Source organism: Oncorhynchus clarkii, chromosome 13, assembly GCF_045791955.1.
Source record: "Oncorhynchus clarkii lewisi isolate Uvic-CL-2024 chromosome 13, UVic_Ocla_1.0, whole genome shotgun sequence".
NCBI lineage: Eukaryota > Metazoa > Chordata > Actinopteri > Salmoniformes > Salmonidae > Oncorhynchus > Oncorhynchus clarkii.
Window position 1 is genome coordinate 43,016,202 of NC_092159.1, and position 19,659 is coordinate 43,035,860.

General features: G+C 44.7%; 1 protein-coding gene across 2 annotated transcripts in view; it reads right to left on the reverse strand.

Annotated features, from left to right (window-relative positions):
* The window catches only part of LOC139423960 (noelin-2-like), a 101,607-nt gene that overhangs the window by 11,834 nt on the left and 70,114 nt on the right, over positions 1–19,659 (reverse strand). For both annotated transcript variants that reach the window (XM_071175620.1, XM_071175619.1), the window contains exon 2: positions 9,002–9,151. In XM_071175620.1, the coding sequence (XP_071031721.1) occupies positions 9,002–9,151 (150 nt within the window). The remainder of the gene's footprint in view (positions 1–9,001; positions 9,152–19,659) is intronic.

The window sequence follows — 19,659 nt, forward strand, 5'->3', positions numbered from 1 at the left end:
AGTGGCAACCATCACAACTCTGCTTTCACAAAGGATTGCATATAGAAGGAATGAAGGAGCGAGAGGAGGAGATGGAAATGCACTGTGGTGAGATATTCTCTAGCTAAAGGTAATGTGTCAGCCTATTCATTATGAACATATAAAAAAGGCCCTATTACTATGCTATAACTCTGGAAGCACCCTGCACAATCAATTAACCAATAGCATTGCCTAGGCCTATACGTTCTCTCCTAGATTAATGGATAGACATTTTGGAGCGTAGCATAAGGTAACCAGACCATCCAGTATGCATAATACTACAGTCCAAACTCAAAGACGATTACTAGAATTTGGAGAATTTTGGAGTATTGGCTATGTATTGCACAATCGTTAATTTAATTATGTTCATATGTAGGCCTATGGTATTCACAAGCTCTAATAGTATGGGCGTTTTGAATGAATCAACACCTTAGAAAGTCCATTTTGATGGGTTCGGCTTTGAAACAACATCCATAACGAGCACAACGAGCACTCAGTTTCAACCTGCTGTTGAACTTCTTTCTTCAAATTGATCATGAGTTTTAAAAGCATGGGACTGTTTTGAATATAAGTGTTTGATGTAACTTTTGAATGCATTTGAGAGGGACAACAGAGTCCTGAGTACCAGGCCATTAGGACCTGATGATCAAGTTAGTGAGTTGGGTACATGCATGTCCAGAGTGCATAAGAGGAAATTACTCAACAGTCAGATGGAATTATTATTATAATTATTATTATTGTATTTCAATTAACAAGGCACACCTGTTAATTGGAATGCATTCCAGGTGACTACCTCATAAAGCTGCTTGGGAGAATGCCAAAAGTGTACAAAGCTGTCATCAAGGCAAAGGGAGTCATCACGGCAAAGAATATATACTGTAAATCAAAAATATATTTTGATTGAACACTTTTTTTGGTTACTACATGATTACATATGTGTTATTTCATAGTTTTGATGTCTTATTCTAGACTGTAGAAAATAGTAAAACTATAGAAAAACCCTGGAATGAGAAGGTGTGTCCAAACTTTTGAATGGTACTGTACATACTATATACATTTTATGGACACAGTATATTATACAATAGTTACTTTTGTTTGTTTTTACTCCCATCCTTCAGCTACCCTCAACCCCTCCCATCTATCTCTAAAGACTATCCAGTCCCATCCTTCAGCTCTCCTCAACCCCTCTCATCTATCTCTAAAGACTATCCAGTCCCAGCTTACCCTCAACCCCTCCCATCTATCTCTAAAGACCATCCAGTCCCATCCTTCAGCTCTCCTCAACCACTCCCATCTATCTCTAAAGACTATCCAGTCCCAGCCTACCCTCAACCCCTCCCATCTATCTCTAAAGACTATCCAGTCCCATCCTTCAGCTCTCCTCAACCACTCCCATCTATCTCTAAAGACTATCCAGTCCCATCCTTCAGCTCTCCTCAACCCCTCCCATCTATCTCTAAAGACTATCCAGTCCCAGCCTACCCTCAACCACTCCAATCTATCTCTAAAGACTATCCAGTCCTATCCTTCAGCTCTCCTCAACCCATCCCATCTATCTCTAAAGACTATCCAGTCCCATCCTTCAGCTACCCTCAACCCCTCCCATCTATCTCTAAAGACTATCCAGTCCCATCCTTCAGCTACCCTCAACCCCTCCCATCTATCTCTAAAGACTATCCAGTCCCATCCTTCAGCTCTCCTCAACCCCTCCCATCTATCTCTAAAGACTATCCAGTCCCATCCTTCAGCTCTCCTCAACCCATCCCATATATCTCTAAAGACTATCCAGTTTTGATTTCTATTTGCAATACATTTTTCAACTGTTCTGTCACAAGGATTTTTACTGTGTTTGTGACTCATGACTGCCGGTGTGGCGGAAATATGGCCACCGCAACAGCCCTAACCATGACCATGGGTATGGAATTTGTACAACTTTACAAATGATGCTAGATATTGTGGCATTTTATTGTGGTATTTTACCATCTCTGGATAGAATTGAACTTTGTACGGTACATTGTTAGCATATCCTTGGCTGTCTGAGGTGAAGATCAGGTCTAGTGCGTTTTAAAAGAGGATGTGATATTGGATGACAGAGTGGCTCCATTCAGCCCACCTCCTCCTCCTCTGCTAGGCTCTATGGTATGCTGGGCGGGCGGCTCAGAGACAGAACCCCAGGTGTCCTCAATAGTCTGGCCTTTATTAGATAGGAGCGGTAGTCCTTCACAGCTGCTGTCTTACAAGCGCACACACACCATGCCCCCACACACGTTTGTGCATTCATCAAAAAAGTGTGTGTGTGTGTGGGGGCACAAATGTGTGTGTGTGTGTGTGTGTGTGTGTGTGTCAGTCAAAAACCTGAGCGGAGGAGACACACAGCGTGAGAGGAAGGGGAAAAGATGGCTATCAGTGTGAATGAGATCAGAGAATTCAGGTGTCTCATTGATCCACTGAGGCTTCCACAGCCCATTCAGCATCTCAATTTACCTCAGCTCTCCTCTTCTCTCAGCACCCTATCAATGTCGACCTTCCTATCTCTCTCTCTCTCTCCCTCTATCTTTTTCTCACCAATGGACTTCCCTCACCAGCCCTAACTCAATACTGCCTCCTGCCAGGCTCCAGTGGTCTAGTACGTAGAGCTGGAGATGTGTCTATGAGAAGTCTCACTCAGCAAGCCAAATTATTAGCCACAATACAACCACTGGAGGTGGAGAGATGGAGTCAGACTGACGCGCTCTCAGCATCTATTTGTCGATCGATGCAACTGCAGAACAACAGAGTCAACAACCACCTCTCTCTCTCTCTCTCTCCCTCTCTCTCTCTCTCTCTCTCTCTCTCTCTCTCTCTCTCTCTCTCTCTCTCTCTCTCTCTCTCTCTCTCTCTCTCTCTCTCTCTCTCTCTCTCTCTCTCTCTCTCTCTCTCTCTCTCTCTCTCTCTCTCTCTCTCTCTCTCTCTCTCTCAAAATTCAATTCAATTCAAGGGGCTTTATTGGCATGGGAAACATGTGTTAACATTGCCAAAGCAAGTAAGGTGAAATAACCAATAACAATTAACAGTAAACATTACACATACAAAAGTTTCAAAACAATAAAGACATTACAAATGTCATATTATATATATATACAGTGTTGTAACAATGTACAAATGGTTAAAGTACACAAGGAAAATAAATAAGCAGAAATTAGTGTAGAGAGATGCTGTAGAGAGTGTATGAGTGTAGAAAGATGGTGTAGAGAGTGTATGAGTGTGGAGAGATGGTGTAGAGAGTGTATGAGTGTGGAGAGATGGTGTAGAGAGTGTATGAGTGTGGAGAGATGGTGTAGTGAGTGTATGAGTGTGAAGAGATGGTGTAGAGAGTGTATGAGTGTGGAGAGATGGTGTAGAGAGTGTATGAGTGTGGAGAGATGGTGTAGAGAGTGTATTAGTGTAGAGAGATGCTGTAGAGAGTATATGAGTGTAGAGAGATGCTGTAGAGAGTGTATGAGTGTAGAGAGATGGTTAGAGAGTGTATGAGTGTAGAGAGATGCTGTAGAGAGTATGAGTGTAGAGAATGTGGGGAGATGGTGTAGAGAGTGTAGAGAGATGGTGTAGAGAGTGTATGAGTGTAGAGACTGTAGAGAGAGAGTGTAGAGAGTGTATGAGTGTAGAGACTGTAGAGAGATGGTGTAGAGAGTGTATGAGTGTAGAGAGATGGTGTAGAGAGTGTAGAGAGTGTAGAGAGATGGTGTAGAGAGTGTAGAGAGATGGTGTAGAGAGTGTAGAGAGATGGTGTAGAGAGTGTAGAGAGTGTAGAGAGATGGTGTAGAGAGTGTATGAGTGTGGAGAGATGGTGTAGAGAGTGTATGAGTGTGGAGAGATGGTGTAGAGAGTTCATGAGTGTGGAGAGATGGTCTAGTGAGTGTATGAGTGTGGAGAGATGGTGTAGAGAGTGTATGCGTGTGGAGAGATGGTGTAGAGAGTGTATTAGTGTAGAGAGATGCTTTAGAGAGTATATGAGTGTAGAGAGATGCTGTAGAGAGTGTATGAGTGTATAGAGATGGTTAGAGAGTGTATGAGTGTAGAGAGATGCTGTAGAGAGTATGAGTGTAGAGAATGTGGGGAGATGGTGTAGAGAGTGTAGAGAGATGGTGTAGAGAGTGTATGAGTGTAGAGAGATGGTGTAGAGAGTGTAGAGAGTGTAGAGAGATGGTGTAGAGACTGTAGAGAGTGTAGAGAGATGGTGTAGAGAGTGTAGAGAGATGGTGTAGAGAGTGTAGAGAGTGTAGAGAGATGGTGTAGAGAGTGTATGAGTGTGGAGAGATGGTGTAGAGAGTGTATGAGTGTGGAGAGATGGTGTAGAGCAGGGGTGTCAAAGTCAAATGGACGGAGGGCCAAATAAAAAAATCAGCTACAAGACGAGGGCCGGACTGTTCGAATGTTCATTGAAAAATTTTTAAATGACGCATATAGTCTAGTGAACCTAATTGAACCTACTGAAAACCTAACAAATATATTACAATATGATCAGATAAATAAAGCAATATTTTCTTATGGCTCTGTCAGTAATCTTTAATTTTCAACAGACACAAAAGACAAATTTCCTTTATATAAATATCCCCATAACATGAACATTAAATGAAAGAAACCGGTATTCAAGGCACCATCAGTAGACTATATTTTCTATTTTAGCAAAAGTGGGCTAAATTTACTTCAAAGAAAAAACAATAATAGCAATTTTCTATCATCCACTCAACTGAAATATTTTTAAAATATAATTGGATTGAAATACAAAAAAATAAAGTGCAAAAATCTATTAATCAAAAACAACACTTTGTTTAAGGAGAAGTAACATGCAGTGAAAACAAATATTAAATTTTAACTTTTAAACTTGAACTGAGTAAAAACTCTAAATATGTGATTGCACAGTAATGTTCACTTGTTTGAGGTTGAGGGTGATACTTGGTGGTGTCCCATCTTTTCCACAAGTTCATCAATGTTCGGGGTAAGGCTCTGAGCTGAAGAAATCCTCAGAATTGAGTGGAGGTGTTCAGCAGTAAGTCGACTTCTGTGTGATGTTTTGTTCAGGTTCATCAAAGAAAACAGTTGTTCACACAGGTATGTGCTGCCAAACATAGACAACGTTTGAGCAGCCTGGATGCGCAGCTGGGGCATTGTGCCGGGGAGGAAACGGGCAAACTCCGCAGCACCCACTGCCGCATATTTTTCCCTCAGTGCATCATTGCATTGGAGGTCAATCAACTCCATTTGGAGGTTTGGTGGTGAGCTTTCCACGTCAACAGCAAATGGGTTACCGAGCAGTTCCAACCTGCTTTTTTGTGCTTCAAAGTCAGCAAATCGGCGTCGAAAGTCAGTGGTAAGCATACCTATTTTATCAGCCAACTGTGTGCTCGGGAACGCACTGGTAGAGAGCTTCTCTTTCATGGTCTGGCAGCTGGGAAAGTGGCTCAAATTTTCTTTCCGCATCTGCGTCTCCCACAGAGTCAGTTTGGTTTTAAATGCCTTCACTGTACTGTACATATCAGAGATGACACGATCCCGACCCTGCAGCTGCAAGTTTATTGCATTCAGATGACTCGTAATGTCACACAGAAAAGCCATTTCACACAGAAACATTTCGTCTCGGAGTTGTGTTGTGTCTTTCCCTTTGCTGTCCAAGAATAGACAAATCTCCTCACGAAGCTCGAAACATCTTTGAAGCACCTTTCCCTGGCTTAGCCATCGCACCTCTGTGTGATAAGGCAAATCACCATGCTCCGTTTCTAACTCCGTCAGAAATGCCTTGAACTGGCGGTGATTCAAACCTTTGGCTCTGATAAAGTTAACTGTGCGCGTGATGATGCTCATTACATGCTCCATTTTCAAGGCTTTACCGCACAACGCTTCCTGGTGTATGATACAATGATAAGCTGTCAGCTCACCTGTCGCGTTTTCCTCTTGCATCTTTTCCCGTATCTTCGCCACCAGTCCGCTCCTGTGTCCACACATCGCAGGTGCTCCGTCGGTTGTCAAACCCACGAGTTTTTCCCAAGGCAGCTCCATCTCATTTACACATCTTGACACCTCTTCATACAAATCATGCCCCGTAGTTGTGCCATGCATAGGACGTAAAGCCAAAAACTCCTCTGTCACGCTTAGGCTGGAGTCCACTCCGCGGATGAAAATTGACAACTGGGCAATGTCAGAAATGTCGGTGCTCTCATCCACAGCCAAGGAATATGCAATAAAATCTTTTCCCTTTTTCACAAGCTGCTCTTTTAGATTGATGGACAACTGGTCTACTCTCTCGGCAATGGTGTTTCTGCTCAGACTCACATTTAAAAAGAGTTGCCTTTTTTCTGGGCAAACTTCGTCACAAACTTTAATCATGCAGTTTTTGATGAAATCCCCCTCCGTAAATGGTAAATGATTTAGCGATCTCTTCTGCCAAAATAAAACTGGCCTTGACAGCAGCCTGGCCTTGTGATTTGGCTTTTTTGAACAGAGCCTGTCGAGATTTGAGGCCTCGTTTTAATTCCTCTGCCTTTTGTAGCCTTTGTTCCATGTCCATATTCTTGTTTTTGTCCGCGTGTTTCGTTTCATAATGTCGTCTCAGATTATACTCTTTCAGTACCGCCACACTTTCTCCACACAGAAGACACACAGGTTTTCCAGCTACCTTCGTGAACATATACTCCGACTCCCACCTTGTTTGAAACCCCCGGTTCTCAGTATCCACCTTCCGTTTTGCCATTTTTGATGGGTATCTGAAAGTTAATTTTACTGTGATGCTGACGACTGCTGTGCCAATAAATATTGAAATGAAGCAGCCTACTGCTCGGTGCGTCACCTTTGCATTGTGGGAAATGTAGTATTGGTGCGTGTAAAAGATCTGCGGGCTGCCGGCTTGCTGCGGGCCGGTTCTAATAATAAATCAAGATCATCCCAGGGGCCGTAAAAAACCTTCTTGCGGGCCGGATGTGGCCCGCGGGCCTTGACTCTGACATATGTGGTGTAGAGAGTTCATGAGTGTGGAGAGATGGTCTAGTGAGTGTATGAGTGTGGAGAGATGGTGTAGAGAGTGTATGAGTGTGGAGAGGTTGTGTAGAGAGTGTATGAGTGTGGAGAGATGGTGTAGAGAGTGTATGAGTGTGGAGAGATGGTGTAGAGAGTGTAGAGAGTGTAGCGAGATGGTGTAGAGAGTGTAGAGAGTGTAGAGAGATGGTGTAGAGAGTATATGAGTGTAGAGAGATGCTGTAGAGAGTGTATGAGTGTAGAGAGATGGTTAGAGAGTGTATGAGTGTAGAGAGATGCTGTAGAGAGTGTATGAGTGTGGAGAGATGGTGTAGAGAGTGTATGAGTGTGGAGAGATGGTCTAGTGAGTGTATGAGTGTGGAGAGATGGTGTAGAGAGTGTATGAGTGTGGAGAGGTTGTGTAGAGAGTGTATGAGTGTGGAGAGATGGTGTAGAGAGTGTATGAGTGTGGAGAGATGGTGTAGAGAGTGTATGAGTGTAGAGAGATGGTGTAGTGAGTGTATGAGTGTCGAGAGATTGTGTAGTGAGTGTATGAGTGTGGAGAGCTGGTGTAGTGAGTGTATGAGTGTAGAGAGATGGTGTAGAGAGTGTAGAGAGTGTAGAGAGATGGTGTAAAGAATGTATGAGTGTGGAGAGATGGTGTAGAGAGTGTATGAGTGTGGAGAGATGGTGTAGAGAGTGTATGAGTGTGGAGAGATGGTGTAGAGAGTGTATGAGTGTGGAGAGATGGTCTAGTGAGTGTATGAGTGTGGAGAGATGGTGTAGAGAGTGTATGAGTGTGGAGAGGTTGTGTAGAGAGTGTATGAGTGTGGAGAGATGGTGTAGAGAGTGTATGAGTGTGGAGAGATGGTGTAGAGAGTGTAGAGAGTGTAGCGAGATGGTGTAGAGAGTGTAGAGAGTGTAGAGAGATGGTGTAGAGAGTGTAGAGAGATGGTGTAGAGAGTGTAGAGAGTGTAGAGAGATGGTGTAAAGAGTGTATGAGTGTGGAGAGATGGTGTAGAGAGTGTATGAGTGTGGAGAAATGGTGTAGAGAGTGTATGAGTGTGGAGAGATGGTGTAGTGAGTGTATGAGTGTGGAGAGATGGTGTAGTGAGTGTATGAGTGTCGAGAGATTGTGTAGTGAGTGTATGAGTGTGGAGAGCTGGTGTAGTGAGTGTATGAGTGTAGAGAGATGGTGTAGAGAGTGTATGAGTGTGGAGAGATGGTGTAGAGAGTGTATGAGTGTGGAGAGATGGTGTAGAGAGTGTATGAGTGTGGAGAGATGGTGTAGAGAGTGTATGAGTGTGGAGAGATGTTGTAGTGAGTGTATGAGTGTGGAGAGATGGTGTAGTGAGTGTATGAATGTGGAGAGATGGTGTAGAGAGTGCATGAGTGTGGAGAGATGGTGTAGTGAGTGTATGAGTGTGGAGAGCTGGTGTAGAGAGTGTATGTGTGTGGAGAGATGGTGTAGAGAGTGTATGAGTGTGGAGAGATGGTGTGTTTGACTGCTTATTTAAACTGACATTGTGTGTGAACAGTTTGAGTGCAGCTGCAGCAGTCGGCTGGCTGCTCCATTTACTGATCTGGTTCATATTCTTTTTCTTCACTGCTTTTTTCTTGACTTTGTTTTTCAGCCTAATGGATCCAATTGGAACAACACTACAAGGCGAAGGCTCAATGAATCCAATCTTCATGGGTACCTTTTTCTCTCTCATGCTACTGCAATCGTTTTGACTAACAAACTAAGTATTATGACACACACTGTTTGCATGCATGACTGATCAAACCTCAGCGGGATAGAGTGAGTGTGACTGTCATAGTGGGACTGTCATAGTGACTGTCATAATGTGACTGTTCATCTCTAAGAGTCTAATTGGTTTACAACAGAAAGAGCCAGGGTGTGGATTCGTTTCTATGCCTGCGTCGTGTGTGTGCGTGCGTGTGTGATTGTACCAGACGTGGGTAACAAAATGTGTGAGTTGTTGACGGCTGTTACCTTCTCCATGAGCTGGCGGAGCTGCCGACTGCGTGGGTCTCGGTTACACATGTTCTGGGCCGGGGCCACCACTGTACAGATACACTTCCCATCTGCATCCTGAGCTGAACTGTAGATCTGCCAGCCCTCCTCTGGGCTAGGATAGAGAGCCTGCACGGAGACACAGAGAGAGAGGGGTGAGTTAGTGATAGAAAGAGCGAGGGGGAGAGAGAGAGTGGGGGAGAGAGAGAGGGGGAGAGGGGGAGAGGGGGAGAGAGGGAGGGGTAGATAGAGGGGGTCGGATGAAAGCGACATAGAAAGAGGAGATGGAGTCGGGGAGAGAGGGAGGGGTAGGGAGGGAGAATGGAATAGAGACAGATGCCGTAAAGAAAGGTAAGAAGGAGAAAGAGACGAGAGGATGTAGAGAGAGAACAAGATAATGGGGGGGAAGAGAGAGCGGGGCTTACAAAGTAGAGAAAGGGAGGTAGGGATCAAAGGGCTGTGTGAGAGGAGAGGATCTAATAAGTTTGGACACAGAGAGGAAATGGAACTGTATTGGGATCGATAGCGCTGCTCTTTACCAGAGCACCATTGAGGGGCTGAGAGGATGGATGTCTCTCTTAATAATCCAATCAGGAGAAGTAGTGTACACACACACACACACACACATTGACATACTGTACAGAAACACACACCCATATTGACATACTGTACAGAAACACACACACACACGCCTGTAAAAGACACGTACACACAGGCAAACATGGCTTTAGTACAACACACACACATATGGACACAAACCCCTCACACAGAATACAAAGTCAATTGTAATGAGAGAGAGAAGAGTAATGCAATTAAGGACACAAGCCCATCGAAAGTGGAGAGAAAGACGATCAGATTAGAATGGCTTGGGGGACAGACAGGAGGACTGTGTGTTTGGAGTATAAAGTAGCAGCCACCCTGGGAGCCAATGTTCTCTCTTTCTCTCTCTCTCTCTCTCTCTCTCTCTCTGTCTCTCTCTCTCTCTTTCTCTCTCTCTCTCTGTGAATGTTAATGCATGCTGCCAAAGCTCACATCTAATGCACGTGGTAAACGTTAAACAAGATTCAGTACATTAACTCTAAATGATGACAGAAACATGATTGCAAACAGCAACAAGCAACATGACTTCTGATAAGTATTGTTACACATTCATTTTTCAAGGTGCTTTGGGTGTCAATGTTATTCAAACAGGCAGTCATGTCTTTATGTCACAGTGGCCTGTCTAGCCGGTTACTGTGAGCAATATTCCTGTCTGTGCTCTTTATCATTCCACCTTTACATCGTCAAGTTGCACAGAGTTTCCTCCAGCTCAATCTCTCTATTCTCTAGTCTGAGGCTAATCTCTCTCTCTCTCCGTCTCTCTCGCTCTCTCCCTACCTCTCTCCGTCTCTCTCCCCCCCTCTCTCCTTTCCCGTTCCCTTCTCTCTGTCGGCTGCCTAAATGAGAATTAGGGTGGAGTATGTGTGTGTCTGATCAGTCTGAGACACAGAGAGGAGAAGAGAGGGTTCTGGGGCATGACAGAGCGTGGCAGGTCTTAACTGGCTCCTCAATCTCAGACACATTTACTGGTTCAATCTCAGAACCATTAATCTGATTCTCTTCTTCATGCATGATCCTGTTTTATCTTCAAACACACTACTTACACTAGAAAAACACACTACTTACACTACATGAACAAGAGTATGTGGGCACCTGCTCGCTGAACATCTTGTTCCAAAATCATGGGCATTAATATGGAGTTGGTCCCCTGTTTGCTGCAATAATATCCTGCACACTTCTGGGAAGGCTTTCCACTAGATGTTGTAACATTGCTGCGGGAACTTGCTTCCATTCAGCCACAAAAGCAGTAGTGAGGTCGAGCACGGATGTTGGGCAATTTGGCCTGGTTCGCAGTCGCTGTTTCAGTTCCTCCCAAAGGTGTTTGATGGGGTTGAGGTCAGGGCTCTGTGCAGAGAAGTCAAATTCTTCCACACTGATCTTAACAAAAAATGTCTTTATGGAGCTCACTTTGAGCACAGCGGAATTGTCATGCTGAAACAGGAAAGAGCCTTCCCAAACTGTTGCCACAAAGTTGGAAGCACAGAATCGTCTAGATTATCATTTCCATTCACTGGAACTTAGGGGCCTAGGCCGAACCATGAAAAACAGCCACAGACCATTAAACCTCATCCACCAAACTTTACAGTTGGCACTATGTATTAGGGCAGGTAGCGTTCTCCTGGCATTTGCCAAACCCAGATTAGTCCGATGGACTGCCAGATGGTGAAGTGTTATTCATCACTCCAGAGAACGTGTTTACACTGCTCCAGACTACAATGGCGGCAAGCTTTAAACCACTTCAGCCGACGCTTGGTATTGCACATGGTGATCTTGGGCTTGTGTCCGGCTGCTTGGCCATGGAAATTTCATGAAGCTCCCGAATGTACAGTTATTGTGCTGATGTTGCTTCCAGAGGCAGTTTGGAACTCAGTAGTGAGTGTTGAAACTGAGGACAGACGATTTTTACCCACTTCAGCACTCGGCAGTCCAGTTCTGTGAGCTTGTGTGGCCTGCCACTTCGCAGCTGAGCCGTTGTTGCTCCTAGACTTTTCAACTTCACAATAGCAGCACTTGACCGGGGCAGCGCTAGCAGAGCAGAATCTTGACAAACTGACTTGTTGGAAAGGTGGCATCCTATGAAGGTGCCACATTGAAAGTCACTGAGCTCTTCAGTAAGGCCATTCCCCTGCCAATGTTTGAATATGGAGATTGCATGGCGGTGTGCTTGATTTCAAACACCTGTCAGCAACGGGTGTGGCTGAAATAGCCGAATCCACTAATTTGAAGGGGTGTCCACATACTAACTACACCGGCCACTAGAGTGCATCTTCCATCATGCGCATGTTGATTTTGTCCATCCACACCAGACGCGATCATCACACACAGGTTAAAATGTTGTGGAATAATCAGAATTTGTTGGTGACATATGTAAGATGTTTCATATTCATCATATGTTTATAAGTTACTTCTCATCAGAATGGTATTTTTGTATAATACTGTGGCAGGGTTGCAGTATCTGTTCTATGTCAAGACTAAGTTGCATGGGCCGCAGAGAGGGGAGAGGTCAAAGTATCATCATGTGTAAACATATCTTTTGCTCCACTGTGTGTGTGCCAGTTCACTCCCTAGTTTTCCCATCGGAGATGGCAGTGTCTGGAATCATTCTATCCTCTCCGTGAGCTTGTCCAGGATTGGTTGTATTTAGAGTTGGTTGTATCTAAATTACAATTTGATATATGCCTGTTGATATGGAGGATTGGTTTATGGTTCTGGGGTTTGAGTAAGGAGACAAAGCTGAACGATTTATTATGTCTATGCTGTCTTATCCTGTGTGTGTGTCTTTACTATAAAGGACCTCATTTGAAATGTGGAAGGGGCTCTCAGAGAATTCATGGTTAGACACTGAATTTCCTGGGAGTCACCGGATTGTGATAGAGCTGATATAATTAAAGATGGACTTTGATAACTGGCTCTGACTTGTGTGTGTGGTTCGCTCCCATGATTTGGTGGATAGAGGAAATTTCCACGACAAACAACTATATTCATATGGGGGCGTGTCAAACACACATGAAACATTCATGGACATTTAGATATCTTGCTGTTGCTAACAAATTTGTCCTGGGAGATTGTTATTTCACCTGAATTGCATTTGTTCCTTTTTTTTGCAGGATCTTTGCAGGATCTTTGCAGGATCTTTGCAGGATCTTTGCAGGATTTTGACCCGCAAGTCTTACAAAATCACGTTTCTTTACTCTGACTATTAACACTAGAAAAGCTGGTCATCTAGCAATCCCGTTCTGAGCCAATGCATTCTAACAGTTTAATAAATACATTTCATTTATGCTATTGCAACAAAAATGATCCAAATTATGCTCTTGGAGTTTTTTGTTAGTTATCTATGATTAATATCTCCTCGTTCATCATTCAAATACCCAGGTGTGGGGTTGGATGCTCCTGAACACCAATGAGTAGAATGGAGAGGCTGGACATTAAGTGTCTCAATTAGAACCAACCATCCAGTTTAGCACTTGGCTACACAGACATTACGCACCTTCCCGGCCTGAGTGGTGTGGCTGAAATGACTGAATAACATGCAGGTGGACATTTATTTTGCAAGGCTTGCGCACGCAACGTGGCCGGTGTGGTTTGCATGTATCTGATCCGTTCCTAATTTTCAGTATTCCTCTGCCTAAATGTCAGATCAATTATAGTGCTGGGAATTGCCCGGGAACTCACAAAACGATACTATCACGATACTTAGGCGCCGATACGATATACATGTGTATTGTGATTCTCACAATTCTGTATGTATTGCAATTTGATACTGTGATTTCATTGTGTTTCAATGTTCCAAACATATAGCTCACCATATGTCTTCTGCAGAGGGACAAGAGGGAGCCATGAGAAAACGACTTGTGATCAGTCGTGGAAATAAAAGTGCAGTAAACAAATTGATGATGGAGAAATACTGGAGTTTGGTGCAGGTACAGCCAATAAAAAAATGATATTGTGATATTGTCAAAAGGCCACAATACAATATATTGTCTGAATAAATATCCCGATATGAAACTGTATCTGTTTCCCCCCCCATCACTAGCATTAACACTACAAAGCAATGTTTCCCTCACTAAAAATGTATTTAAAGTAGGCCAATACTAACAAGCAAATATCTCGATATGAAACTGCATCCGTTTTTTCCCCCCCGTCACTAGTTATTAACACTACAAAGCAATATGCAAAACATTATGCGCAGTAATATTACACACAGCACATGATGCAGCCTACCATACATGCTCCAGCTGTATATAATCAGCCTAATGATCATGAAACGAATATGCAAAACATCTGGGGCAGCAACACATGTACAACACATGCTCCACCGTTGCCCTCATATCCTCTTATCTTCACATCTTCACCCATACGGTGACTGTGTTCTCCAGCCAATTCACTGGTGCTGAGAAGGTTCGTGCAGAGAGAGACATCACCTGTTCATTAATGTTTCATAACACTGACTTTTAAATGAAGAGCTTATTAAAATCAGACCCAATTTCATTACCACCCACCTATTACTTCTGGAAGTAATTTCCCTCATCTCCCCGTAATGGCAGAGGAGGGAGTAGGTGATTGCAGGGGGAGCAGAGGAGAGGAGGAGGAAACTGGGGGTAGAGGTGCAGCTGCGCTAATTTGTCTCGCAGCTTCAGGAGCGCAGATACTGTCGATATACGTGTATAAACACACACGTGCGCACACACACACACACACACACACACACACACACACACACACACACACACACACACACACACACACACACACACACACACACACACACACACACACACACACACACACACACACACACACACACACACACACAGGAGCTGCAGATCTATATCCATGTAAACATCAGCCCCCATAAGCAGCAGTAGTGGTGTGTAGGAGTCTGATCTAAGTGAATTGACATTTTGTTACACAACACCCACTCATTTATGTAAATATGATTGTTATTAAATTCCCTCTCCCGGGACGAGAACAGGCACATTTACAATGGTTCATCTAGCATCTGTACACACAGTACACACTCACACCATGCATGCATGCTCCCAGCCTCTCATTAGCATTTTAACAGCAATCTCCTGAGCATCAAGGGAACAGCTATAAGCTTCAAATGCCAAGCTTGAATAGTATCTGACTGACTGAGACAGACAGAGAGTTGAATGGAGAACTGTGTATGTAGTACAACATGTATGTTAACTTAGGCTTTAGGATAAAATACCTCTGAAACTACTGAACGTTCAGCAAGGTTTGTAGAGGCAGCAAAGCAAGTCCTGACTATAATCTTATTCTGCCACAGTCGACACAGTCACAGACAGATCCAGAAGGGTGTTTGAGGAGAGGAGAGAGGTGCTGCTGGTGTCCCAGAAATGGCTCCATTAGGAGCTGCAGATGACATAGAATATGTAAAGCGTCAGATTTGGGGATGTCACAGTCAATGCTTCCATGCGAAAGCCCATTAAGGAGATGACAACGGTAATAAAAACAACGGGGGATTACAAATCAAATGGAGCTTAGTTTGTCAAATGAAAATTACAATGCTCTTAAGACGTCTGACCTGCCCCCTCCACATGAATCATCACTAGGATCTCTCCTCTCTCCCCGGGCGTATCTATCATACCTGGGCTCAAATAGTATTTGTTTTCTATTGAATGCTTGATTGGTGCTTGATTAAGCTCGTCTGGCATAATGGAACCAATGGAGGAAATCCCAAAGTGCAAATCCCACCCATCTGGCACTCCAGACAGGCTCAATTAAATACTCTAAGTTTTTGAAAGGTAACCAATACTATTTGAACCCGGGTCTGCCACACCACCACAGCACACCATCTTCTCCCCACCAGCCATCCTGCCCTGCTAGATTGACAGAGAGATACTTAGACAGAGAGTGAAGGAAGTAGAGAGAGACATGCGGTTAAAGAAAGGCTGACAGAGAAAATAGGAAAGGCTGACAGAGAAAATAGGAAAAGGGTCTCATTTCAGTGAGAGGGAAGCAATTTCCTCTAGCTGCTGAGCCGGTGGCTTGTCTCTGTCTCTATCTCTGTCTCTATCTCTGCACAGTCAGAAGAGTGAGTGACACATTCAGTACCATACCTGCTGGAGGCGGGGAAGAGGAGTGGAGAGATGAGGAAATGAGAGATGAGGAGAGGTGAGGTGAGGAGAGGAGAGATGAGGAGAGGTGAGATTAGGAGAGGAGAGATGAGATTAGGAGAGGACAGATGAGGAGAGGAGAGGTGAGATTAGGAGAGGTGAGGGGAGGTGAAATGAGGAGAGGTGAGGTGAGGAGAGAACTGGTGAGATGAGGAGAGGTGAGATGAGGAGAGATGAGGAGAGGTGAAATGACGAGAGGAGAGATGAGGAGAGGTGAAATTAGGAGAGGAGAGATGAGGAGAGGAGAGTTGAGATGAGGACAGGTGCGATGAGGAGAGATGAGGAGAGGAGAGGTGAGATGAGATGAGGGGAGAAAGCTGAATTCTTTGTGGCCATCACTGAGCTCACTCATCATTGAACTATGGGTGATTGTGTTTCTTTCTAACCTCTAAACATTGTCCTAAAGAGAAACAGTTAGCTGAGTTTAGATTGAGATTGAACGCTAGGAGCTGAGTGGATAAACAGATGAGTGATAAATGCTCAGACAAGTGATCAATGGTCAGGTGAATGACGAATCGGGAGATAGGTAATCAATAGCCAAATAAGTAACCAATGATCAATCTTTGATCACAAACTGACCAATGACCATAAAGACACACACCCACACCTGTGGGTGATATCACAGTGTCTCTATCGTGGTGACCCAATCTCCTGCAGTACCACCACCCTGCCACTGGCATCTCTACCTCCTCTACTATATCTCAACAGCTATCCACCGCCTCACCCATCAGCTCACAGCCAGCCTCATTACAAGTAGAGCCCCAACTAACTAACTACCGTGGGGATTAACCAATTAGGTGTTCGCGGCTGGGCTACGCTGCAGGCTCACGCCTGCAGGATTGACTTCCTCCAGTGTTTCATTAGGCCGACCCTGGAGCAGAGCAGAGCTGAGCGGAGCGCTGTAAAGCTGGGATAAATTAGATTATAAATCTACAGCTCCCCACTTTATGAGCGTGACGGGAAGTCTATTACAACTTTCATAAGCAGAGAGAGAGAGAGGGGGGGGAGAGAGATTGGGTCTGAGAGAGGAAGATGAAGAAGAGAGAACGAGTCAGAGAGGGAGTTGAAGGACAGATGAAAGAGAGAATAGGGGTCTCCAAGCCTGGAGTACAGTATTTGAGGGAAAGTGAGCAGTGAGTGTGTCTCTCTGCAACGTGATGTAGCCTGCTTGGTGTTTCCGTCTTTAGCCGCTGCCTGCCCAGCGATGCCCACAGCCAGGCAGGGAACATCTGTCTCTATCTGCTGGGTTAAAAGATCACCTGAACCTCTCCCTCATTACCGGCCTGCCATGATGAGCTAGTGTGTGTACACACACACACACACACACACACACACACACACACACACACACACACACACACACACACACACACACACACACACACACACACACTCCTACCTCAAATGAGCAGTAGTCCCACAACCTTTGAATGCACGCAGGCCAGCTGCTGGTCTTAAATATAACTCAATGAAGAATCACACAATCACAGCAACACAGCAGCAGCAGGGCCCCTGGTCTCCCCATGCAGTCCAGAGTAAAACGGATTACCACAATCAGCACAGCATGGCTACTGGTCAATAATATGACTCATAAACTCATCACTCTCTTCTCCCCCTCCTCCCCCCGGTCCCTCTTTAAAAGGTCCCTATTGCTTCTACTCTCTATACGTACAGTATGTGCCTCTTGTGCCGATCTCCCTCCCTCCCTCTCTCTCTCTTGCTCTTGCTCTTGCTCCTGTCACATATTGCTCTTCTCAGTGGAAGGGCCTGAAGTGCTATTAAGGCACGTGGCTTTGCTCCTGTCTATAAAATGGTGTCGGAGTGTAACTTGCCCTGCCCTTTCTTACCCTGACCAGCCTGGCACCAGGCCCTGGCACCAGGCCCTGGCACACCCATACAAAATTCCTAGTGAGGAACATGGGCCAACTTTACATCCTGTGTTAGTGAACTAACTCCTTATGAAATGAACATCCGCAACCATTGGTAAAATAAGGACAGGAAGAGAATACAATGAATAAAAACAATGCTCTCTTCACAGAGCAGCTCAAACTGGCTCTAACCAGAATAGAAAGAAGAGTGGGAGGCCCCAGTGCACAACTGAGCAAGAGGACAAGTACATTAGAGTGTCTAGTTTGAAAAATAGACGCCTCACAAGTCCTCAACTGGCAGCTTCAATAAATAGCACCCGCAAAACACCAGTCTCATCGTCAACAGTGAAGAGGCGACTCCGGGATGCTGGCGTTCTAGGCAGAGTTCCTCTGTCCAGTGTCTGTGTTCTTTTGCCCATCTTAATCTTTTATTTTTATTGGCAAGTCTGAGATATGGCTTTTTTTTCCAACTCTGCCTAGAAGGCCAGCATCTCGGAGTCGCCTCTTCACTGTTTACGCTGAGACTTGTGTTTTGCGGGTATTATTTAATGAAGATGACAGTTGAGGACTTGTGAGGTGTTTTTCAGCAAGACAGATCTTCCAAACGTGGGAGAGTGGTAATCTTTACCAAGGATCACCTTCAGTGCTCGGTTGTCTCCACCAAGTCTGTCCCCAAATAATTTGATTTGCTGGTTTTAAGCATTAAACTTTCAAATAGCTCTTTGTTGACTGTTGCTGGGCATTATCGTCCACCATCAGCGCCGGCCTGTACTCTCTCCTGGCCCCTTACACTAAGTCTGAATTTGTCCTGCTAGGTGACCTAAACTGGGACATGCTTAAACCACCTGACCAAGTCCTAAAGCTTTCTCAGATTATTACCAATCCCACAAGGTATGACTCCAAACACACAGAAAAGGCTACTCTCCTTGATGTTATCTGTAATGACCCTAGTTATCACTGTTTTACAGCCTGTGTTCGTAATGGCTGCTCAGTGAAATGACCTGTTCTGATTTGTCATAGATGCTTGCTAAAAAACTTGAATGAGCAAGCTTTCCTTCATGAACTGGCCTCTATAAAATGGTATAGAATCAGCTTGATCAATCTGGTTTCCGAGCCGGTCACGGGTGCACCTCAGCCACTTTTCTCTGTATATATCAATGATGTTGCTCTTGCTGCGGGCGATTCCCTGATCCACCTCTACGCAGACGACACCATTCTATATACTTCCGGCCCGTCCTTGGACACTGTGCTATCTAACCTCCAAACGAGCTTCAATGCCATACAACACTCCTTCCGTGGCCTCTAACTGCTCTTAAACGCTAGTAAAACCAAATGCATGCTTTTCAACCGTTCGCTGCCTGCACCCGCACGCCTGACCAGCATCACCACCCTGGATGGTTTTGACCTTGAATATGTGGACATCTATAAGTACCTAGGTGTCTGGCTAGACTGTAAACTCTCCTTCCAGACTCATATCAAACATCTCCAATCGAAAATCAAATCAAGAATCGGCTTTCTATTCCGCAACAAAGCCTCCTTCACTCACGCCGCCAAACTTACCCTAGTAAAACTGACTATCCTACCGATCCTCGACTTTGGCGATGTCATCTACAAAATTGCTTCCAACACTCTACTCAGCAAACTGGATGCAGTTTATCACAGTGCCATCCGTTTTGTCACTAAAGCACCTTATACCACCCACCACTGCAACTTGTATGCTCTAGTTGGCTGGCCCTCGCTACATATTCGTCGCCAGACCCACTGGCTCCAGGTCATCTACAAGTCCATGCTAGGTAAAGCTCCGCCTTATCTCAGTTCACTGGTCACGATGGCAACACCCATCCGTAGCACGCGCTCCAGCAGGTGTATCTCACTGATCATCCCTAAAGCCAACACTTCATTCGGACGCCTTTCGTTCCAGTTCTCTGCTGCCTGTGACTGGAACGAATTGCAAAAATCGCTGAAGTTGGAGACTTTTATCTCCCTCACCAACTTCAAACATCTGCTATCTGAGCAGTTAACCGAT